The sequence below is a fragment of the Puma concolor genome, chromosome A1 (assembly GCF_028749965.1).
Source record: "Puma concolor isolate L17-30 chromosome A1, mPumCon1.1.hap2, whole genome shotgun sequence".
NCBI lineage: Eukaryota > Metazoa > Chordata > Mammalia > Carnivora > Felidae > Puma > Puma concolor.
This window is the reverse complement of record NC_141667.1, coordinates 139,969,168-139,994,068: the sequence shown is the minus strand read 5'-3', so window position 1 is coordinate 139,994,068 and position 24,901 is coordinate 139,969,168. Positions and strand designations below refer to the sequence as shown.

At 35.7% G+C, this 24,901-nt stretch overlaps 1 protein-coding gene and 1 long non-coding RNA gene across 3 annotated transcripts in view; both read left to right on the top strand.

Moving 5' to 3' along the window:
• The window catches only part of SNX2 (sorting nexin 2), a 56,721-nt gene that overhangs the window by 16,202 nt on the left and 15,618 nt on the right, over positions 1-24,901 (top strand). For both annotated transcript variants that reach the window (XM_025925039.2, XM_086705465.1), the window contains 6 exons: positions 4,205-4,322; positions 9,420-9,583; positions 10,905-10,971; positions 11,345-11,388; positions 12,778-12,919; positions 18,197-18,275. In XM_025925039.2, the coding sequence (XP_025780824.1) occupies positions 4,205-4,322; positions 9,420-9,583; positions 10,905-10,971; positions 11,345-11,388; positions 12,778-12,919; positions 18,197-18,275 (614 nt within the window). The remainder of the gene's footprint in view (positions 1-4,204; positions 4,323-9,419; positions 9,584-10,904; positions 10,972-11,344; positions 11,389-12,777; positions 12,920-18,196; positions 18,276-24,901) is intronic.
• LOC147584518 (uncharacterized) lies at positions 18,430-23,270 on the top strand. The gene is made up of 2 exons (XR_015250608.1): positions 18,430-20,435; positions 20,664-23,270. It is a non-coding gene; the product is annotated as an uncharacterized LOC147584518 (long non-coding RNA).

Genomic DNA, 24,901 nt, shown 5'->3' with positions numbered 1-24,901 from the left:
TTTTAATTTTAATGAAGTTTGTCTTATCCATTCTTTCTTTTGTAAATTTTATCTATGTATGTATTTATTTATATAGGCTTTATGCCCAGTGCAGAGCCTAATGCAGGGCTTGAACTCAGGACTCTGAGATCAAAGCCTGAGTTGAGATCACTCAACCAACTGAGCCGCCTGTCTTATCAATTCTTTCTTTAATGGCATATGCCTTTAAAGGCTTATGCCTTTTGTTATTGTATCTAAAAACTCACTGCCAAATCCAAGATCGCCTAGATTTTCTCCTCTTACCTTCTAGGAATTTTATACTTTTGTGCTTTACAATTAGGTATATGACTCATTTTGAGTTGACTTTTGTGTAGGGTGTAAGGCCTATGTGTAGATTCATATTTTTACATATGAATGTTTAGTTATGCCAACACTATATGTTGAAGAAACTATTTTTTTTCTCTCTTGCATTACCTTTGTTCCTTTGTCAAAGATCAGTTGGCTGTATATATGTGGATCTATTTTGGGACTTTTCTGTTTCATTCATCTCTTCTTTCATCAATATCTCATTGTGTTGAGTACAATAAGCTCAAAGTCAGGTAGCTTCAGTCCTCCAATTTTGTTCTTCTTCAGTATTTTTTTTAGCTATTCTGGGTCTTTTGTCTCTCTATATAAACTTTAGTATCATTTTACTGATAATCCACAAAGTAACCTGGAAATTTGACTGGGATTGCATCAGATTTATATGTCAAGTTGGGAAGAACTGACATCTTGAAATTATTTAGTGTTCCTATTCATGAATATGGAATGTCTCCATTTATATAACTCTTCTTTGAGTTCATTCATCGTAGTTTTGGAGTTTTCCTCATATAGGTCTTGTACATATTTTATTAGATTTATACATAAGTTTTGGGTGGGTGCTAATGTAAATAGTATTATTTTTATTTTATTTTTTTAATATTTATTTTGAAAGAAAGTATGTGTATGAGTGGAGGAGGGGGGAGAGAGAGAATCCCAAGTGGGCTGTGTACCGTCAGGGCAGAATCCAGTGTGGGGCTTGATCTCACATACCATGAGATCATTACCTGAGCTGAAACCAAGAGTCAGACACTTAACTAACTGAGCCACCCAGGCTTAGTAGTATTGTTCCTTCCCTTTCCCTTTCCCTTTCCCTTTCCCTTTCCCTTTCCCTTTCCCTTTCCCTTTCCCTTTCCCTTTCCCTTCCCTTCTTCCTTCCCTTCTTCCTTCCTTTCTTTTCTTTTCTTTTCTTTTCTTTTCTTTTCTTCTCTTTTTTTATGTTTTACTTACTTATTTTGAGAGAGAAAGAGAGCATATGAGCCCAGTAGGAGCAGAGAGAGGAGAGAGAATCCTAAGTGGGCTCTACTATCAGCGCAGAGCCTGACATGGGGCTTAAACTCGTGAGAACCGTGAGATCATGACCTGAGCCGAAATCAAAAGACGCTTAACCGACTGAGCCATCCAGGCACCCCTCAGTAGTATTGTTCTTAACTTCAAATTCAGTTTGTTCATTGATGCTATTTAGGAAAGTGATTAAATTTTTTGTACTAACCTTGTATGCTGCAAGTTTGCTATAATTGCTTATTAGTTCTGGAAAGTTTTGTCTTTTGGATTTCCTATTTAGATGTTTATGTCATCTGTGAACAAAGACAATTTTATTTTTTCCTTATCAATTTGTATACCTTTCATTTCCTTTTCTTGTTTTATTGCATTAGCAGGGACTTAAAGTACAATGTTGAAAAGCAGTGGTAAAAGGTGACATCCTTGTCTTATTACTGATCTTTGTGGGAAAGCTTTTAGTTTCCCACCATTAAGTTTGATGTAGGGGCTGCCTGGCTGGCTCAGTGAGTAGAGCATGTGACTCTTGTTCTTGGGATTTTGAGTTCAAGCCCCACGATGGGTGTGGATCTTACTTCAAAATATTTTGATGTATGTTTTTTGTAGCTGTTCTTTCTCAACGTGAATAAGTTCCCTGTGGTTTTAGTTTGTTGTGAGTTTTTATCATGAATGGTTGTTGGAACTACTGTGCTACATTTTTATGTAGGTGTGATTTAAGCTATTTCAAAATGTTCAGTATTGTAGGTAATCTCATTGACAAACTTGTGGCCACTTCTGAGGCATATTTATAATTGTTTTCTTAGAATTCATTTAACAACAACAACAACAACAAAAAAGAACTCAGTTAACAGACAGTCATTGAACACAGCCAGGAATTGAGTGAAAAAGTAGTAAACAAAAGGAGATAGTCATAATCTATAAACAGTTAATAATTATAATGTGGTAAGAGAAATTATGATAGGAGAAGTAGATATTCTGTAGGAGCATATAGGCCATTAACCTAATCAGACTTAGCTAGAGATGAGGTTGAGATTGCCAGGAACATCTTCCACATGAAAAATGTATAAGCTTGGTTGTTTTTAAATTCCTTCAAGTAAAATTGGTAAGGTAAATGGAGGCCCACCTATGTGAGAGTTTGAGGCTGTAAGAATGAGTTCCTGAGGGAAAAGAGAGCCTCCCCTTTAAATTCAGTAAATAATTGAAACTGATTTTGAAAGCTGTAAAGAAATGTCCTTATGCCATAGGGGATAGTTTACTTAAAAATCTAATGAGAGGGGCACCTGAGTGGTTCATGTGACTGAGTGTCCAACTCTTGATTTTGCCTCAGGTCATGATCTCACCCTTTCGAGGGATCAAGGCCCGCATCAGGCTCTGTTGACAGGGTGTAGCCTCCTTGGGATTCTCTCTTTCTCTCTCTCTCTCTCTCTGTATCCCTCCTGCTTGCTCTTTGTCTCAAAATAAAAAAATAAACATTTTTTTAAAAAGAACTACAAGTCACTAAGAAAAACAGCAAAATGGGCAAAATACTTGGATACTTCACAAAAGAGGATATTCAAATGGCCATTTAACATGTGAAAAATTGCTGAATGTCATTATTCCTCAGGAAAATGCAAATTCAAACCACAATAAGATACTCTTTATGTTGCCATAATAGTTAACATGGAAAATGATGGAATATATCAAAATGTTGAAAAGGATGTGGAGCAATTGATATTTTCATGTGCTGCTGGTGGGAGTGTAAATTGTGTAACCACTTTGGAAGATTGTTTAATGATATCTTCTAAATCAGGACATTCACCTACCATGTGGTCTAACTATTCTACTCATATATACAAAGCAGAAATTCAATCCCGTGTTTGTTAAAACATACATACACTGGAGGTTTATACAGGATTATTGATGGTAGTACGAAAGTGAAGACTATCCACATGTCCCATCGGTAATAGAATGGATCAATTGAGGTATATTTACACAATGGAATATTTTGCAGCAGCAAGAATGAGTAATCTGTTACTATGGAAGTATCTTGAATACATAACATTAAAAGAAAACAAAACGCTAAAGAATATATTCTCTATGGTTCCAGTTTTATGAAGAACAGCAACAGTGGAAACTAATCCATGCTGGTTGAAGCTTGGGGGGGTGGAGAGTAAAGAATGGAAGTAGAGCTTCTGGGGTTCTCTTTCTTGATCCTGTGCTGGTTACACAAGTGTGTTCGGTTTGTGAAAATATCTAGTGCACTTTTGACATACACACTTTTTATGTGATGATTTTAAAAAGGAGTATTGGTTTTAACTGTTAGGAAAAAGCTACAATAAAGCTAAAACCTTCACAGTCTAGATTCTATTTTGGTGGTCCTTGTACTTTAAGGTTAAGAAGTTCAAAAACAGTCCCTATGCTCATTTGAGATGTAAATGTTTGGGAAGAGAGCTTATTTTTCATTTGAAACCATAGAATTTTAGAATAATTTTACTCTTAATTCAACTAATACTAAACGTTTCTCTTACGTTAAAGGAATGCTTTGAACTTTTTATTCATGCAACATGTTTTCAAGATCTGATTTTTGCTCTTATATAATATTATATGTGACTGTAAAGTATTTTTGTTAATTATAAGTCAACATGATAAATTAGTATCTCTAAAAGGATGATCAAAAAAGATTTTTTAAAAAATCTTAAATGAGTTTTTGTTAAAGAAAATGAATAAAAATGTGTTTTTGGTTCATTCTTACTCTCAGAGGAGGTAAGATAAATAGCTGTTCTTGTTCTTCACTTTTTATCAAGAGAATGTTCTATTTCTATAATGTATAGAGTCATAATTATAACAGCTAAACATGCTAATTCATTATCTATTGTTATTTTTTTAATAGTCAAGTCCATCATCTCCAGAACCAGCTAGTCTTCCTGCAGAAGATGTTAGTACAAACTCCAATGGTCGGAAGCCTGCAGAGGTTGTCCTAGATGATGACAGGGAAGATCTTTTTGCAGGTAATTATAAATATTTTTATTTTTTTAGTAATAGTCAATTGTAGCATATATCCTGTTACATGATACTCTGTAACGCAAAACTGAGATTTCGTGTAAGGTTAGTGGTAGCTCTTCTTGTTAACACCTTGGAAAGATAGGAAATTTCCAGTTAGTTCCAGTTAGATCGCTTTGTGAAAAATACAGACTGTTGAGAGAAGCAAACATGTGATCCTTTCTTGTTTGAAGCATTTGAAAGTAAATCACATATTATAATTTTATGTTTTGACTCCAAAAACTAATGATTGTGGCATTCATACTTTGACAAATAGCGGTAATTGTCGTCTTTATTACTTACAGGTTAACACAAGCAAAATTAAACTCGATTTTAAAATTATTTCAAATATGTTTGTTTCAATAAAATACTTTAGTATTTACCATAGTTCTGTTTTGATTCACTTGTGGATGAGTAAATTGTTGGTTGTGGTATTTATTTTTGATACGGGGGCAGGATTTGGTGTGGTCCTGCCTTTAAAATAATTGGATTCTTGGGGCACCTGGCTGGCTCAGTTGGAGCCATATGACTCTTTATCTTGGGGTTGGGTGTAGAAATGACTTAAAAATAAAATCTTAAAAAATTGGATTCTCTTCAAAACAGTTACCTGCTTTAACATTAAAACTTAGGCAAAAGTTAATGCTTGGATATTAAAAGGCAGAATCTGTTTAAGATTAATGACAAAAAATTAAAGTAGTAGATCTTTGTTTAACGGCTTGATTTACCTGAACTGGTTTTCATTGAGTTAAAATTTAGCAACATGTCCTCAGCTTTAACGGTAGTTGCATATTTGAGCCATTCTGTATTTTTTACATCATTGTCTTTGAAGATAAAATTTTATGTCTTGGGACACCTGGATGGCTCAGTTGGTTAACTGTCCACATTCAGCTCAGGCTGTGATCTCGTGGTTTGTGAGTTTGAGCCAACTGGAGCCTGCTTTGGGTTCTGTGTCTCCCTCTCTCTGACCCTGCCCTCCTTGCAAGTGCATGCGTGTTCTCTCTCTCTATCAAAAAAATAATAATAAACATTAAAAAAAAACACCACTTCTCCATCTCAAAGGTCCATATACATTCCTTCTTGATTAGTTTTATGAAAAATTTTTACTACAGATGAATTCGTGTATTTTAACATGTCAGAAAATTTAAAATACCATACCAAATACCAATAATATTTCCCATTTATTTATTCACTTATTTCGTAGCTACCTAACAACTTATAGTAAAATGACAGTTAACCAAAGTCATAATATTTCTTTTTGTTTTCTTTTACAGACTTTTTCCCAGGCATCCTTTAAAGTTTTTTCATGGCATTTATGTTTTAAAATAAAAGACATGAGTCCTTTCTCTTCTAAGTGGGTACTAATTTAAAGTATGTATTCCTAGGGCGCCTGGGTGGCTCAGTCGGTTAAGCTTCCCACCTTTGCCTCAGGTCATGATCTTGAGGTCCGTAAGTTCAAGCCCTGTGTCAGGCTCTGTGCTGACAGCTCAGAGCCTGGAACCTGCTTAGAGTTCTATGTCTCCCTCCCTCTCTCTGCCCCTCCCCTGCTCACACTCTGTCTCTCTCTCTCTCTGTCTTAAAAATAGAGAAACATTAAAAAACATTTAATAAAGATTAAAAAAAAAAACCTGGCACACCCCCAATATTTTTTTAAAATAAAAAAATAAAGTGTGTATTCCCCCAATAGAGGGTTTTACATGGAAGTTTTGGATTATCTGTTTTATAAAGGACCCTTTCACCGTGAAGTCTCAAAACTCATACGTAAAGAATACGCTGAAAGTTCTAACGCCAGAACTATGTGAGGGTTTTTTGTTGTTTTTTTTTTTTTAACCAGTATCCACAACTGATCAGTTTCCAGATGAGTATACGTTGATATTTGCCCACTTCGCTTAATTAGAAAAATCTTTTGTGTTCTGCTCTACCTAGCAACCTATACTAAATAATGTGATTCAGTGATGGTCACTGTTAGTGTTTGTTTTAAAAAAAGAGAGAGAGGCGTCTGGGGGGCTCAGTCAGTTGAATGTTCAACTTTGGCTCAGATCATGATCTCACAGTTCATGGGTTTGAGCCCTGTTTCCGCCTCTGCTCTGACAACGCAGAGCCTGTCTCCCTGTATCACTGCCCCTCCCTGACTGACTGACTCTCTCTCTCTCTCTCTCTCTCTCTCTCTCTGTCAGAACATAAACACTTTGTTAAGAATTTTTTAAATGTTTAAAAATGTTTATTTTTTTTTTTTAGAGACAGTGTGTGAGCAAGGGAGGGGCAGAGGGAGAGAGAGGGAGACATAGAATCCAAAGCAGGCTCCAGTCTCTGAGGTGTCAGCCCAGAGCCTGATGCGGGGCTCGAACTTAACCTACTGAGCCATCCAGACACTCCTAATCTGATCATTTTTATGTGAAAGGATTAATACTATCTATACACTTCCGTCTTAATGCCTTTAAGCAGGTGTGGTTCTTGGAACCATAACAGAGGAGCCTGTGTTATCAGGGTGATGAAAACTATTGCTCATTACTAAAAGAACATGTACTTAGTTTATTTCCCCTACATCAGGGAGAGAATATAAATATTGCTCTAGTGATCTAGCCATTTTGATTTTAAAACCATGAAAAGATTAGATACTATAGGTACTCTGCTAAGATGTTTGGGGGAGCATTTCAGGTACTGTTATGTCAGGGGTGGTACCAGAAAAAGGTTGTAAGTGTGACATGTTACTGTTGCTAGTTTACTTGGAGAGCATTCACCAAATGTGGTTGACTATAAGCCCCTCCACCATTTGTTACATCCTTCAGACTAAGCTTCACTGCACATACTTCAAGACATTGTCGTAGAGGAATAACTGAGGGTGAGCAAATTACCTGTGTTGAAATTGTGCTATACTTTTAAATCTTGTTTTTGCCAGGGTCGTTAGCTTATTTCATTTATGACACCAATTGTAAGTTTAATGAGTATTCCTTTGTTTAAAAAATTCTCTGGTATCTATGATACGAATGAAATTACTTCTCTGACATTGACATAATCAATCTATATTTGTCCTCAAAGTATCTCTTCCAAGGAGAAGTTAATCTTTATGCTTAAAACCTTTGGGGCATCTCCACAGGTTTAAATTAAGTTCTGGTTTAAATTAAGTTATGTGAATTTGTTGTAGTAAAGTCATGAGAAGACTAAAGCAGACTGACTATATGGTAGTTAATGTGCTAAGTCTAATCTCTTTCTTTCTGTATCCATTTTCCTTCTCCGTATCAGCTACTTAAGTAGATCATAGTTAGCTTTTCTTATTTTGAGGTTACCTACTATTTATGAAACAGCTACTCAGTCCTTGCAAAGAACACAGAATCTGGTATCAGTGAAGTAAACTGTGATTGAAAAATTAAAGTTACTGTATCTGTCCTGATACATCAATAAAGTTTATATGCCTTTCCCTTTTTTTGTCTCTGGATTTGTTGCGCATAGCAGTACCTCTTTCAGAGAATTTTAGATTTCTTTTTATTTATCTCTTTTGTTTGCTGCTTGCTGTTTGGCTTGTCTGTAGATTATGGATCTCACACCGCCTACCTATGCTACACTGCTTTCTTACTTTCTTTTATTGATCAATTGGTTTCATTTCTTAGAAAATGAATAAATACTAGCAGTGTTAACAGCCTGAAGCTGCGTGTAAGCTTTTAGTCGTTCTATCAGGGTCATTTATTGTCTGTGTATTTTACATCTACAGTCTATCTTCCTTCCTCTGGTTAGTATGATTTTGGTTATTCTTTTTATTTTTAATTTAAAAATATCAAGAGAGCTGAGTCAGTGAGGGTCTCATCAACATGGGAAAACCAGTAAGAATAGATTGATAAAATGTTGACCTGTTTACCCTGTTCACATTTAAATGTAAATCTTAACATTATTTACCGTATTTCAGGATCACTGACTGCCATTTCTACCTTCCCAAACTTCTGGGAATCTAAGAACCTCAGGTTAGAAACTGCTGGTCTGATTCTGTTCCCCTTACAGCCCTGCCTTCTTCTCCTGTTATCAATTCTCTATAATCCCACCGAACTGTGGTTTTCATTATGGCCACTGAATGTAATTTTCATTTTTCTGGTTTTGCTTTTTCTTTATGCTATTGTTTCATTTTCCTAGATTTCTTCGCCCATTTTTTCTCTATGTATCCAGATCACTTTCATAAACTGCTGCTGATTTTCCCCACCCTAACGTGTTGTCTCATCTCAAATGGTAGTGTTTGTTCTGTAGTTCATATACCAGTTAAATGTCTTTCTTGTAACATTCTTTTTTATTGTTCTCTTGCCTATTATTTGTCTTTTATTATTATTTAACATTCCACATGCTTGTATCTTGTTTTCCCAACTAGATTATAAACTCCCTGAGGGCAGGTATGATACTTTACATTTCTTTGTGTTTATCCATTGCATTTAGCACAGTGTTACCTAGTTTGTAGACAGTTTATTGATTTGATTTGGTTTTAATTATGTTTAATTTTAGATTTTTTCAAGTGAATGAGCATTTTAAATTAAAACCTAAACAGCTGTTTGCTTTGTGTCATATTTGTGTATTCAACTAATATCCAGTAATCTTTAGCAGTTAATTGCTTTAGATCACTAACTTTGTGGATTTTCCATAACAGATTTTTAATCCCATTTGGGATATTTCTGGGCAGTCTGTTACCATGAAATTTTTGTTTGTAAAGTAATCATAATGTTAGTTTGAATAAAAGATTTTGAAAGGTAAGTTACCCCAAGTATAAGATGTATGATAAACCCAAACATAAATGAATGTGGAATTATCCACATCATTGCTTTCCTTCTAGCTTTATTCTTACCACTAGTTTAGATAATTAAGCTGACCTACTTTAATTCTTCCTGAAATCAACACAGTCACTATTGGTTTTAAAGTTTTGATAAACATTTAAGGAATGATTCATTAAATTATAACAACCATTTTTAAATGCCATTATTTTGATATATGTGAGTAGTATAAAACTATTTTTCATGACTCATTAACTGCAATGTAGACTGCAGGGGGTTGTTATCACTGTCCTTAAGTAAGTAACTTGTTTCATTTGTATCTAGAAGCCACAGAAGAAGTTTCTCTGGATAGTCCAGAAAGGGAACCTATCCTCTCCTCAGAGCCTTCTCCTGCAGTTACACCTGTGACCCCTACTACACTCATTGCTCCCAGAATGGAATCAAAGAGTATATCTGCTCCTGTGATCTTTGATAGATCCAGGGAGGAGGTATGGGAAAATGTTTCTATTCTAGATTGAAATGTAAATAGTAAGCTTTTGTTCCCTGCCCAGCATCACTCTCTTGTGAGGCTCTCTAATCAAAGCCATTTCAACATTTGGGGAAAAACGTATTGGACTAAAGAAGTCAACTGATGTGGCTTCTAATCTTATCCTCATCACTTTTTAACCCAATGACTTGGGCACATTACTTTCCTCCTTAAGGATTTTGTCATTTGTGATCTCACGATGGTAATGTATGACTCAGGGTTTCTTTGTTGGTCAAATGAGAAAATGTGTGAAAGTGCTTTGAAAACTTTAATAAAGTGATCTTTTGAGTAATTTTATTTGATGAATCGTGCAGTAAATGTTAGTGGTTATGTTGGCAGGGTGCAGAGTGGGTTGTGAGTGGAGAGGAAGCTCAAGAGGGCCTACAGGCGTGTAAGGGTGGTGTTTGTGGAAGTTTCTGAGCTATTTTTTTAGGGTTTCTGATTTATATACTTGACCTTACAATTCAAATAAGGTTTAGTTTTTTAAAAATCTGTACAAGAAGACAACTTTGGGGAAAAAAGGGTTATGGTTAGAAAAACTTTTAGGTAATTTTAGGCTATTAATATTACTCTAAAATATTTGCAAGATTTAACAAATTTCTGTGCTTTCTTCTTGAGAATAACCAGAATTGCCTGCAGAGCTGCTCCTAGATTGCTTATTTACAACGGCATTAAAAAGTGCTTCCCTGCAGTCTCATGCAGTTACCATTTTTCCTACTTACTGCTTTATAGTCCTTTCGTTGTCTTCAGGAAGAATGTGTGTTTACTGGGTTATTAGACAAATCATGGTGCTGAAGATTCTAGTGTAATTATTTCTATTGATAGGTAGTGTGCTACGGGCAAAAGTAATGGCTACTTCCTCCTGGTCATTAAAGACTAGAGACAACTTCAGAAAGTGCTAGTATTAAAAATCATTAAGGTATTAGTAATAATGTGAATCTCAAGATTCTGTATATAGAACAAAGAAAACTTCAACAGTACTCTTCCAGAAGACTAAATCTGCAGAGGTGTGAGAACACAGGCTTTCTGTAACTTCTCCAGATGATCCTTTTCCTAGTTTCTGTACGTGTGTGTTGTGAATGTGTGCACGTGTGTGTGTGTGTTTTTTTTTTAATATTGTCAGGAAATATGAAAGCTTTTGTTTTTCAGAAATGGAATGCTGAGTGGCTTTTTAAATTGTTTTGACATTGACCCTAATAAAAGATCGTGAAAATTAAAGTTATTAGTGTTAAAACAGTAATCTAAATTGGAATCTTTAACATCAAAAAAGTTATCTTTTCTAGATTGAAGAAGAAGCAAATGGAGATGTTTTTGACATAGAAATTGGTGTATCAGATCCGGAGAAAGTCGGTGAGTCAATATTTAGTACACTTTAATTTCGTTCTTTTTGATAAGTACCTTGGTTGTTAATATGCTGTTTTTCTTAATTGCAATGTTAACAGTATTAAAATGGTACTTTCATTTTTAAGCTTCTGGGGCTTTTTACTCTAAATTTTACTTTTTTACTCATTTTACTTTTTTCAGCTTTATTAAATTATAATTAACAAATGATCGTATATATTTAAGGTATACAGGATGCTGATTTAATATATGTACACATTTAATATATGTATACAATAATACATTACCACAATCAAGTCAGTCAACGTATTACTTCACATAGTTACCTTTGTGTGTGTGTTACGCTTATTATTTTAATAGTATTGTTTGACTTTTCTTGTAGGTGATGGCATGAATGCATACATGGCATATAGAGTAACAACAAAGGTAAGCCTTTGCTCCTTCAGAGAAGTAGTAAGCCCTCACCATGTGTAGTATGAGATTACAACATCCTGTCTTTACACAGGTTACCATCCAGTGAAGATTTCACATAAGTAGTTACATGAGTTATGGTTTGTTAAGTACAGTATTCTGTAAAGTAGAGGTAAAGTATTTTGCATTTTGTATGTAGGGAGGAACCTAACCTAGACAAAGATAGGGGAAAATGATGGGCAAGAGAGGTTCTTGGAGAAAGGAGAAGAATGCTTGCTCCAGGCAAAGCGATTTGCTTTTGTTAAGGCCAGACCTACAGAAAACAGTGTGCTTTCTGGGATCTGCAAGACATGGTACCTGATTGAATTGTTCGGCAGTAGCCTCCCTGTATTACCAGCAGCCACATGAAGGAACTTGGGTTCGTCCTGAGTATAATGGAGAGCAATTGAAGAGATTCAAGCAAGAGTGTGGCATAATTAGATTTTTCTTTTAGAAAGATCTCTCCGATTCCTAATTTGGGAGGGCAAAGTATATATAGGTCAAGATTTCCAGTTAATTCCATTGTCATTTCTAAAGGATTGTAGACCTTCGGATCTTAAAAGAGACAAAGAGGATCTGCAGCATTCCTAGCTGTGAGAAGTAATATTTTATACTAAAGAGTAGATTCTGGGGATGAACAAAATAATGGCTTCCTGAGTTGTGTAGGGAGTAGAATCAGTAGAGCTTGGATGTGCAGAGTGAAAGAGAGATGCCTAAGTTACCGACTAGAGGATCTCTGTGGTTGTGTCAGAGTGATCTCAGAGAAAAGGCAACACAGAGAGAGCAACACAGTTTTTGGATGGGGGTAAAGAATTTGTTAATTCATTGAACAGATATTTATTAAACACTTAATCGTGGGGTCTGGCTCGTTTCCAAGCACAAGAGTTTATAATAGGAAACAGTACAAACACGTGCCCTTCCCACATGGAGATTATGTTCCAGCAGGAGATGTGGTGAACTTGAGGTGGCAGTCAGATTTAAGTGGAAGTGTCCTTTGGGCATTTTGATATATTGGACTGAAGCTCAGAGGAGATCTGGGCCAGAGGTAAAGATTTAAGAGTCATTGACCTAAATGTAATTAGAGTTGATGAGATGAGTCAAGGATAGAATAAAGCAAACATTTTGTCCTTTTAAGTCTCTGTAAAAACAAAACAAAACACAACGTATAATAACGTAGGAATTTTTTTTTTTTTTTTTTTTTTTTTTTTGGTTAGAAATGTGTATTCCACATTAGTTAGCTACCCTGTGGTCTTTTGCAAAGTAAAACGTGTGTGTAGGTATACATAGTTCACAGGTTTATGTGATGCTAACTTCTGAAGAATTGCTTAGTATTCAAAATTTAAAATGCCTCTTCTTCACTTGTAGACTTCTCTTTCCATGTTCAGTAAGAGTGAATTTTCAGTTAAAAGAAGATTCAGTGACTTTCTCGGTTTGCATAGCAAATTAGCAAGCAAGTATTTACATGTTGGTTATATTGTGCCACCAGCTCCAGAAAAGAGTATAGTAGGTAAGTATGAATTAAAAAAAAAAAAAAAGTTACTGCTACTAGTTCAGTTTTAAACTACCTAGATTATTAGGCTACCATGATCATTTATTATCAGGATAAATTATAGTGTCTGGCAATACTGAATTTAATAAACATTCCATTTATGATAATCATTCATCAATTAAGAATGTATAAGCTCATACTTTTATTTTCTAACCTCTTAGGATTTTTATTTATATAGGATCAATTTAGGATTTGATTTATATAACGATGTTAAATATTGGGTCTGAATTTGCCAAGTTGAAGACAATCAAACCCTAACATTTTACTAAGTAACATTCAGAAGATACTTAATATTGGTAGCATATTAACATTATTCTAAGGAATGAAAGTATTTGGGTTTCAGCTATTCATTGTCCAAAAAGAAGATTTGATCCAGTCCAGATCTTACAAGAGGTATCATGTTAGTATATTCCATAACTCAATTTAATGTTTAAAAACATTTCTACCTATACAAGTAATAAAGGCTTAGTTAAAAATCTGTAGAAGGGAGCAAGCACCTGTTGGTTCTCTTGGCAGAGCGTGCAACTCTCGACCACAGGGTTGGGAGTTCAAGCCCCATTTTGGGTGTAGAGCTTTAAAAAAAAAAAAAGAATATGCAGAAAATTTCAAAAGAGGACAACTTACATTGTCCCATTAAAAGACATGTCATCTCTTAAAATTTTGTGCTTCTTTTCTCAGTGTTTTCAATTTATTGTGAAAATATTCAAATTGAATTTTGCTGATCTTTAAATTTTTGTTTTTACTTTTTAAAAACATTTTGTTTGAAGAGCACTTCTGTTGGTATCTTTTATGACTTTAAAACCTGACATATTTAAATGCATTTATTATATTCTCTGAGTTTTTTTATTGTAAAAAACTTTGTAGGGGCACCTGGCTAGTTCAGTTGGTAGAGCATGTGACTCTTGATCTCGGGGTTGTGAGTTCAAGCCCCACGTTGTGGGTAGAGTCTACTTTAAAAAAACTTTAAAAAATTAAGAATATCAATAAATTAAATTTTTGTAAGGCAGTGTAAGTTTAAGTAACAAGAGTGGCTTGCTTTTTGTTTGTTTTAGTTTTCCAAATCTCTGATATCTGGCTTAATAGAAAATAGCTATGTTCATATATCTGCTTCTGCATTCAATCTCTTGTTATATAACATACCATATAACCTTTGTAAAATTCTGCTGAGCTTTCCTAAAAGAATGAGAGTAAAAAAGACAGTAGTCTAGTATTATTATGAAAATAGGCTTTTTGGTACACCCTTCCCCGACACCTGTCTGAAAAAGGGTCTCAGAAACCTTTCTTGTATTCTGACTGTATTTTGGGAACTGCTGACCTACTTCATAATCTTACTTCTCTTATCTTTAAAACGTTGGCAGTGGTATCTTCTGGCATCCTACTATTTATATGGATCTTAAGTTTCCTGTATCACAAATTATTTATTACCTTTTTTTCTTTGATTAGGTTGTGCAACTATTTTTATATATCAAAAGAGGAAAAATAAATTATTTTTCTCATTTTGCTGGCCAGCATGCTAATCCAGTCTATAAACAATGAGCAAAAAGAATTTTTTTGAAAAAGTAAATTTTAATGTCCAGGTTAATTGTTTTAAGCTAATGTTTTGCCTTAATGATCTTCAACCTTCCACAAATTGTTACAGCATAATAAATAGTATGTGTAAATTTAAAATAGAAGTTAGAAACTAAATCTTAAGAGCATCCTTTTCTGATGTTGATTCTCACAGGCTTCAAAAGGTTATTAGGGGACAGTCACACGGTTATGTTTGTATTATGCATACACGTGGCCAAGATTGCCCATTACGTTGTAAGGTTATCAATTAAATTATAGGCATAATTAACATTTATTGAAAGTTACTGTGCTAAATAATTTCCAGGAGATTCATTTAACCTTCACAACAACTTTATGAAGTTAACTTAGTGTTGTCCTTATGTGATAGGTAAGGAAGGTAAGGTTCATCGAGGTTACATAACCTGTCGTGTGCTATATTTATTTATATACTACTTTATTCCAGGAACTACTTGAGGCAACTACATATATAATGCAGTTAAAAAAATATATGTGTGCACACACATGCACACACGTATGTGCATGCATGCGCACATATGTGTACACGTGCATATACGTGTGCACATATGTGTATATGTATGCTTGCATGTGTGTATACATGACATACATATCTATACGTATATAGATATGTGTATATATATCTAAAGAAAGAAATTAGCAGGAAAAATAACCATAGTCAAACAGTAAGATGAAACCAAGTTAAATAGTTTCTTTAAAATGTACATGTAGGGGCGCCTGGGTGGCGCAGTCGGTTAAGCGTCCGACTTCAGCCAGGTCACGATCTCGTGGTCCGGGAGTTCGAGCCCCGCGTCGGGCTCTGGGCTGATGGCTCAGAGCCTGGAGCCTATTTCCGATTCTGTGTCTCCCTCTCTGTCTGCCCCTCTCCCGTTCATGCTCTGTCTCTCTCTGTCCCAAAAAATAAATAAATATTGAAAAAAAAATTTTTTTTTAAAAATAAAATGTACATGTAAAGTCTGAACAATTACTAAAGGTAATTACTAATTACAAAAACAAATTTGTTGTGAACTTCCTGGCAGCCAAGCAAATACAGAAGCAGTCATTTTTTCAGATTGTCTTACCAGTTTTTTAAAAAACAAAACAAAACTCAGTTGGTTAAGTGTCTGACTCTTGGTTTCAGTTTAGGTCCTGGTTTAACAGTTTGTCTGGGTTCGAGCCCTGTGTCAGGCTCTGTGCTGGCAGCACGGAGCTTGCTTGGGATTCTGCCCCCTCCTCTCTGCCCCTCCCCAGCTGGCTCGCAAGTGCGCTCTGTCTCTGTCTCAAAATAAACTTAATAAAATAAAAATTTAAAAAGTGAATAGGTTGTCCACAAAACTGTTGATATATGGGAGGCCCTCTTAAGTATACAGCCAGTGGTTTTCAACTAACACACACTTAAAGTGGAGGCGGGAGAAAAGGAATTGTAATTTGTCGTCTTTGCTGAAAAGTTAGAACTGTCCTGAAAGAACAGGAGTCTTTTCATTAGCCCACAGTTAACCTGTTTGTAAGATTAGTTAACTGAAAACCACTGTTTCACTAAGCTTTTGGAAAAGAACAACAAAGTTGCAAAGTTTTAAGAGTTAATTGGTTAGAGTAAGTGTTTATTTGCTCTGGTGGCCCTTAATAGTTACCTCTAGCATGAACAGTAGCATGAAGTAGCATGAACAGAAGAAAATCCTTAAAGGGAAAAATGTAAAGAACTTCATAGCAGTAAGATTTTTTTTGAGGGAAACAATATGTTATATCAGTAACACCCCACTTTTAGTGGTCCATTCTTGGCGGATAATTTTAGGTGTTTGAGTTTTCTTTTCCAAACTTGTATTTCAGAAGAATTAATTATGTTAGGCAAAACATTCATAGATGATATGTTTATTTACCAGATGTACCAGCCTGAATAAGAATTACATGGTTTTACATAATCTATTTTTAATAGCTTTGTTGAGATGTAATTTAAATGCCATATGATTTATCCATTTTAGTGTGTAATTTGGGGTGTCTGGCTGGCTCAGTTGGTAGAGCATGTGACTCTTGAGCTTAGGGTTGTGAGTTCAAGCAACCCATTGGGTGTAGAGCTTACTTAAAAAAAATAAAGTGTATAATTCAATGTGGTGTATAAGGCTTTTAGTATATTCAGAGTTGTGCATACACCACCACAGTCAACTTTAGAGTATCTTCTTTTTAAATAAATTTTTTTGATATTTATTTTATTTTTTATTAAAAAATTTTTTTTAATGTTTATTCATTTTTGAGAGACAGACAGAGCATGAGCGAGGGAAGGGCAGAGAGAGACGGAGACGCAGAATCCAAAGCAGCCTCCAGGCTCTGAGCTGTCAGCACACAGCCCGACATGGGGCTCAAAGTCATGAACTGCTAGATCATGACCTGAGTAGAAGTCGGATGTCCAACTGATTGAGCCACCCAGATGCCCCTCATGTTTATTTATTTTAGAGAGAAAAAGTACACATGAGCAGGGGAGGGACAGAGAGAGAGAGGATCCAGAGTGGCTTCTGTGCTGACAGCAGAGAGCCCACCACGTGGCTTGAACCCACGGACTGCGAGATCATGACCTGATCTGAAGTCAAATGCTTAACCGACTGAGCCACCCAGGGGCCCCCTCTTTATTAGCACTTCCCGTCATCCTCTAACTCCCCCAACTCCCTAGGCCTAGGCAGTCTTTAATTTATTTTCTTTCTCTCTAGATGTACCTATGCTGAACGTTTCATGTAAAGGAAAATAAGTGGGCCTTTGTGACAGGTTTCCTTCACATAGTATTTTTCTTTTAAGAGAGGTAGCAAGCAAGGGAGATGAGAGAGAAGGAGAGAGAGAGAGAGAGGGCGTGTGCACACATGCATATGAGCCTGAAGCAGGCTCCACACTCAGCACAAAGTATGACCACCAAGCCTGACACGGGACTCAACCCTGGGATAGTGACCCGAGAGTCAGACACTCAGCTGACTGAGCCACCCAGGTGCCGCTTTCATAGTGTATCTTTAAAGTTCATCCATGTTGTAGCATATGTCATTACTTCGTTGCTACAGAATTGATTCTGAAAGAAAAAAGCACAAGGAAAAAAGAAAAATATGCAATTTGATACATTATTGTTAAAATTTAAATTGCCAGTACAGAAATGATTAACATGATTTTTTATGGAAGTGTTTGTTGTTTCAGCTATTACAAAACTAGCTATAATAAATAAACAAGATGTTTTTAGACTCTACAACAAGGAAAATACTTAGCACACTCATGGATTATACTCCATTTTTCTAGTCCCCAAACTAAAGAACCTTAATTATTACTCATAAGAAATGAAAATAGTAATTGAGCTTAAATTTGCTAATTTGAATGTCTTTATGCATATTGAAATGCAAACACATTTTAATTTACCATGAGTGTAATATGTAACAGATAAGGAACGCAAATAGAGTTTAGAAAACTGCAGACACAGCTCACCCTCTGCTTTATCTGGTTTCATGTTATGCGTACTTAGCAAGATGAGATGTTAATATATGATGAGTTATAATTTCTCTAAAGTATGATACTGGTTATAAGTTTAGGAGCTTTTTTTAATCACATTCAAATTTAAAGTGTATTTTAGATTATGAAGGAATGACTATAAAAAAACTGTTTCAAATAACAAAATTATCATGAGTCTCATTGAGTGTTTTTTCAAAGGCATGACCAAGGTCAAAGTGGGTAAAGAAGACTCGTCATCCACTGAATTTGTAGAAAAACGGAGAGCAGCTCTTGAAAGGTAATTGTAGACAGCTATGCTTTATTACTGTCATGTTTTTATTTCAGTAATAATAAGTCTAATTCCATTATATGGCACAACTATATTTTAATGTTTTTTTTCACAGTACCATTTCATGGTTCTACTAAGAGTGCTTTAAACTTTTATTAAGAAAATTACTTCTTTCAACAGCACAATACTGTGTTCTGTTTTCATTAATCATCATAGTGGATTAGTATTTAGCAAATAGTGTGTCTAATAAAATAACACCTACTTTTGTATCCTGTGTTGTAAGCAGGAATATAAAGGCATTAGTTAGTTGGGGATAGAATTAATGTATCATAGGGGCACCTGGCTGCTTTAGTTGGTTGAGCATGTGACTCTCGATTGTGGGGTTGTAGTTCCAGCCCCACGTTAGGTGTAGAGATTTTTGTGGCACCTGGGTGGCTCAGTTGGTTAAGCGTCTGACTACAGCTCAGGTCATGATCTCGCGGTTCGTGACTTCAAGCCCCGTGTCGGGCTCTGTGCTGACAGCTCAGACCCTGGAACCTGCTTCAGATTCTGTGTCTCCCTGTCTCTTTGCCCCTCCCCTGCTTACACTCTGTGTACGTATCTCTTGCTCAAAAATGAATAAACATTTAAAAAAAATTTTTGTAATAAAATAAGATCTATTTTTAAAAACATAGCTGTATTTTGCATTAGGAGTAAGGAATGGCTAAGCTTGTAAAAAGATATCATGAAACTTGTGAATGGGAAGAAAGAAATGATAAGAAATATTTGGATTTTTAATATTTAGTATTATTTAGGTTCTAGGAAGTTTTACCCATATTCACATTCTTTGTTGGATAATTTGGCTCACTATAGTTCCATTGAATTATTACTTGGCTAGGAATGTTATTAAACACAATAAAAAATTAAGTTTGTGCTCCCTCCTTTAATTTTGTATAATTGATTTTGACTTGAGTGCACAATTGTATGAGTCATTTATTGAGTTGACTGTATGCTTCAAGTCTGATACATTTGCCCTACCTTACTGCATAGTACTTGACATGTTTCCTTTAGTTTTGAAGGGTTGTCTTCAATGTCACAGACCAAATGAGTTACGGATAGGAGGAACCCACTCCCAGGATCTTAACATTTATTCCTTCCTTGCTATGCTGAAAATTAAGAAAAAAAATTTGAAATTATCTTAAAGCCCAACTTTTAGAACGTAAGTTGGTAATCACCTAGACATAGAAATTTTCTAATTTCATAGGTTTTTTTTGCTTGTTATTTTAATTGAATGTGCTTATTCTTTATTTTCTCTTTTGGCTTAAAATCAGTAGATGAGGTGGATAGGACAGATTTTAAGAAATATTATGTCTATCTCCAGGGTGCACATTATTATTAAAACTATTTTTAAGTCACTTTATTTTTAGGTCTTATTAATAAATTGTTTCCATTTTAACAAAATGCTGCAGTACAGTCAGGTTTGAACAATTTACAGTAAGAAAGCTGACTATGCAACTTATTATTACAGAAGTCTTAAAGGATGAGATTGTGCCTGTGAGAAAAGCATTTACTCAGGAAGGGATTAAATTGTGTCCAGAGAAGTTTAGCTTAGGCTTTAGAATTGTTTCTGTTGTGAAAGAGGTCACAGACCAAATGTTTTTAAGAGTAAAGGTAGATAATGTTCTGCTTCGATTTCGCTTAGTTCTTCCTGAAAGTGTAACCATGACCCTTTGAGAAACCTTTCAAGTCCTATTTTTCTATGAGTAAATTTGAAATGTTTCAGATGGCATGCTTGATAAGGAACTTAATGAAGATTTATTGTACCAAGGACATATAATTTGATTCTACATTCACCTTTCTCGCAACTTGAATGCATTGCTTAGTACTTACCATAACATCATGTGGTATGAAACATTGAGGAGAGTTGTAAGGAAATACTGGGATTTGATCTAGTGGATATTTGAAAACAGTTTCTTTAGTGAAAAATGTTACTTGTTAAGTGCTACCCTAGTGGCTATTGCAGTAATAATAATAATAAACAAAAGAAACCATATACTATGAGGGAAAAGTTCATTTTGCATTAAAAAATATGACTAAAGAAAATATAGGTATAAAGAAGCAGAGGAATTGGGATGCTTTTTCTAAAGGGAGTTTTCTGTGGCATTTCATAAAATTTAAAAATTAGAACAGGCTCGGGGCGCCTGGGTGGCGCAGTCGGTTAAGCGTCCGACTTCAGCCAGGTCACGATCTCGCGGTCCAGGAGTTCGAGCCCCGCGTCGGGCTCTGGGCTGATGGCTCAGAGCCTGGAGCCTGTTTCCGATTCTGTGTCTCCCTCTCTCTCTGCCCCTCCCCCATTCATGCTCTGTCTCTCTCTGTCCCAAAAATAAATAAACGTTGAAAAAAAAAAAATTAGAACAGGCTTATCTATGGGATGCCTAACCTAGTTTTAATCTAGTGGATCAGGGAAGTAGTTTTCTTTGTATATACTATGGTAATAAATTTGTGTATTTATTTGTTCAACTCAGAAAATTTAGATTTTGGTCTTGAATGAAAGGATGAACATCTGGTGTTAAAATATAGGAAGAGAGGGAGTCATTAAGAAAGGGACTCTCCTGGGCCACCCACACTCACTAAAGTAAGCAGAAAGTACTTTTAATAAGAGTTTCTCTAAGATCACTCTCTTGGTTTTCTTGAGTGCTTCACGTTTCGTTAAGAGCATATTGACTTTATTTCATAGGTAAGGATACACTTCTGCAGATATAAACAGAGAAGTATAGAGTAGCATGATAGAGTGTGTAGGGAGTTAGAATCCTTTCTCTGTTGAAGCCTGTATTTCACTACACACTATAAAGTATTTGTGTGGCCTTGGGCGACTTGCTGAAAGCATTAAAAGCATTTTTCCTTATCTTAAATGTTATCAGGATTGTGTTCAGTCCAAGCACCTAAAAACTCAACTGGCTTGGCCTTAACAGTTAGTACAGATTAATTAATCTATGCCTTCCTATCAGGAAGTATTTAGGATTATCCAGTTTTCTGAAAATCTTATTGCCAGTTTCTGATAATCTGGAATACAACCATTTCTCACTACTACCATAGTAGTCCAAATGCTGGAATTAACTCCAGTAGGTTCTTAATTGGTTTCTGTTTCCATCCTTGAATCTCTGCTCTTTCTTAATACAGCAGTCAGAACCATCTTCTTAAAATATAAATCACATCATGTTTCTTGCTCCCCATGTCACTCCGTAAAAGCCATAGTCCTTATGATGGCCTGCAGAACCTTATATGACCTGCACCGCTCACTCTTATCTGTTCTGTCTCCTGTGCCCCTTGATCACACTGCTCCAGGCCACACTCGTCATTTTGCTGCTTCTCAAAGATCCCTGGCATTTTCCCACCTTAGAGTTTTCTTACTGGCCTCTCCCGTTGCCTAGAAAGCTTTTGTTCTCAAATGTCTGCATGGTAATTCCCTTACCTCTTTTAACTTTAGATGTTCAAGTATCATCTTTCCAGTGAAGTCTTTTCTGATCATTGGCTTCATTCTAACCTATTCTCTTTGAATTGCCCCCAACGATACCTTGCACACTTGATCTCATTTGCTCTACCTACTGTTCTACCCTCCTTTTTCCATAGCATCTGCCAGCTGGTCACATACTGCATATATAATCTGTGTGTTTATTCATGATCAGTCTTCTCTTACTAAAATACAGTTTTCTCTCATGTATTCTGAGTGTTCAGAACAGAAAATGACATGCAGTTAGTAAATGCTTTACAAATATTTGCTGAATCCACAAATGAATGTCATCAAAGCCCAGGCTCTTTCTGCCTTTCTGTTCTTTTGTTCGTTATCATTAGCACCTGTGTTTGAGTTTCAAGCAAGAGAAATTTTTTTTGTCAAAAACATTTTTTTATTTTTTATTTTTATTTTTTTAAATATGAAATTTATTGTCAAATTGGTTTTCATACAACACCCAATGCTCATCCCAAAAGGTGCCCTCCTCAATACCCATCACCCACCCTCCCCTCACTCCCACCCCCCCCATCAACCCTCAGTTTGTTCTCAGTTTTTAAGAGTAAGAGAAATGTTTTTAACTTTATTCCTCTCAATTTTGTGTAACCTGCTTTATTTTGTTTTGTTTTCAGTAAGTCAGAACTTAAAACCCTAAGCGATTCTTCTAAATTTTTTAGTAACCCTTCCTTGGAGCAAATCTGCAGAACTCCTGTCTCATGTTGAGTGTGATACTTACTTGTCAGCTTTTCCATTGTGTCTTCATTTCTTTCTTCTTCCGAATGTGTCTCTTTCTCCCCACGCCTCTTTTCCGGTCTTCTCCCTGTGTTCCCTCTTCTCCCTGTATTCTTTGCCTGTTTTTGTTCTGTATCCATCCTTTCTAGATCTACAACCCTGCGGACCTTAATTCTGAATTGGTGAATATTTACAAATATTCATTAATTTAAAATATGTCTTAAGATGCTCAACAGCACTCATCATCAGGGAAGTGCAGATTAAAACTACAGTGAAATATCACCTCACATATGTGAGAATAGCTAAAATCAAATAGTTAAGAAACAAGTGTTGGCAAGAATATAGAGAAAAAGGAACCATTTTGCATGGTTGGTGGGAATGCAAACGGGTGCAGCCACTATGGAAAACAGTATGGAAGTTCCTCAAAAAGTTAAAAAGAGAGCTACTACAATCCAGGAATCTTCCTATCGTGTATTTGCCCAGAAAATACAAAAACATTTATTCAGGGGAATGCATGCACCCCTATGTTAATTGCAGCATTATTTACAATATAGAAGTAGCCCAAGTATCCATGGATAGATGAATGGATCAAGATGTGTTTGTGTGTGGATAAAATGGAATATTAGCCATAAAAGGAAATGAAATCTTGCCATTTGCAACAACATGGGTGGAGCTAAGAGTATGTTACTAAATGAAGTAAGTCATTCAGGGTAAGAAATGCAGTATGGTTTCGTTTATCTGTAGAATTTAAGAAACAACAAATGAGCAAAGGAAAAAAAGAGAGAGAGGAAAACCAAGAAACAGACCCTTAAATATAGAGGACAAACTGATGGTTACCAGAGGGGAGGAGAGGGGAGGGAGTGCAGTAGGTGATGGGGATTAAGAGTGCACTTACCCTGATGAGCACTGAGTACTGTATAGAACTCGTGAATCACTGCGTAGTATGCCTGAAAGTAATACCAACACTGTATGTTAACTACAGTGGAACTAAAATTTAAAAAATTTTTTAAAAAATGAAAAAATATACATCCCTATGAACATAAGGATTATGAAGATGAAGGATAGTTTCATGGCTTGTAAGAAATGATGAAAGTGATAATGGTAGAAAGATTGATATGAAGGGAGAGCAAAATGCAAATCTGTTCCTTTATTGTCTAATTTAAAAACACAAACCACTTAGTAAAATAGGAATTGTCATTTAAAATGTGCCTATTGAGGGGCACCAGTGTGGCTCAGTCGGTTAAGCTTCTGACTTCGGCTCAGGTCATGATCTCACGGCTCATGGGTTCGGGACCCACGTCAGGCTCTATGCTGACAGCTCAGAGCCTGGAGTCTGCTTTGATTTTGTCTCCCTCTCTTTCTGCTCCTCCCCCACTGGCATTCTGGCTCTCTCAAAAATAAACATTAGAAAAAAAATTTTAAAAACATAAAATGTGCGTATTAAGATAAGCAAAGTAGATTATATACAATCAATTTGAAGAATAAAATTCCATTGTATGTGATAGTACTTGGCAAATTATAAGAAAGTGAGTAGTGATTGTAGTATTAAAAAATAACTACATTATAGTTTATCTGTAGGATAGAATTCCATGTAGTAAATAAATAAAAATGACATTAGTAGTATTTCATGACATAGAAAGGTACCTACAACTGACTGTTTTGCGGGAAAGGATACACACCAATAGGTATAATGGTGTAATATTTTTGTGGAAACCAAATCTGAGTTTGTGTGTATACATCCACCTTTAGAAAAAAACATTAAAAGGTAATTATCTCTGGAACAAAAAAATATGTTTTATATTCCTGTTCCTAATTTTAACATTAAGCTTAATACTTTTTAAGAAACAGTTAACTGCTATTTACTTCTGTGTAACCCATAAGAAGTAAAGTTTTTCTGTCTTTTTCTAGAATGCCCTTTTCCAAGATGTTGATACCTCAGAATGCTAGTATGTGGTAGGATGACAAAGGAAAATCTAGACAATTGAGTTTTGTTAATGTAGGGTTTAACAAAGTTAAACCAGGTTTTTTTCCTATAAAACTTTGTGCAGCGATGGGGCGCCTGGGTGGCGCAGTCGGTTAAGCGTCCGACTTCAGCCAGGTCATGATCTCACGGTCTGTGAGTTCGAGCCCCGCGTCGGGCTCTGGGCTGATGGCTCAGAGCCTGGAGCCTGTTTCCGATTCTGTGTCTCCCTCTCTCTCTGCCCCTCCCCCATTCATGCTCTGTCGCTCTCTGTCCCAAAAATAAATAAACGTCGAAAAAAAAATTTAAAAAAAAAAAAAAAACTTTGTGCAGCGCTTAACACGCTGCTATTTAGGACTCAAAGAGAGTGATGTGTATAAGTTTCAGACTTGCCTGATTATAGAACCAGTCTTTTTCCCGGAATACTGAAGGAGACTATTCTACAGAGCTCACTTT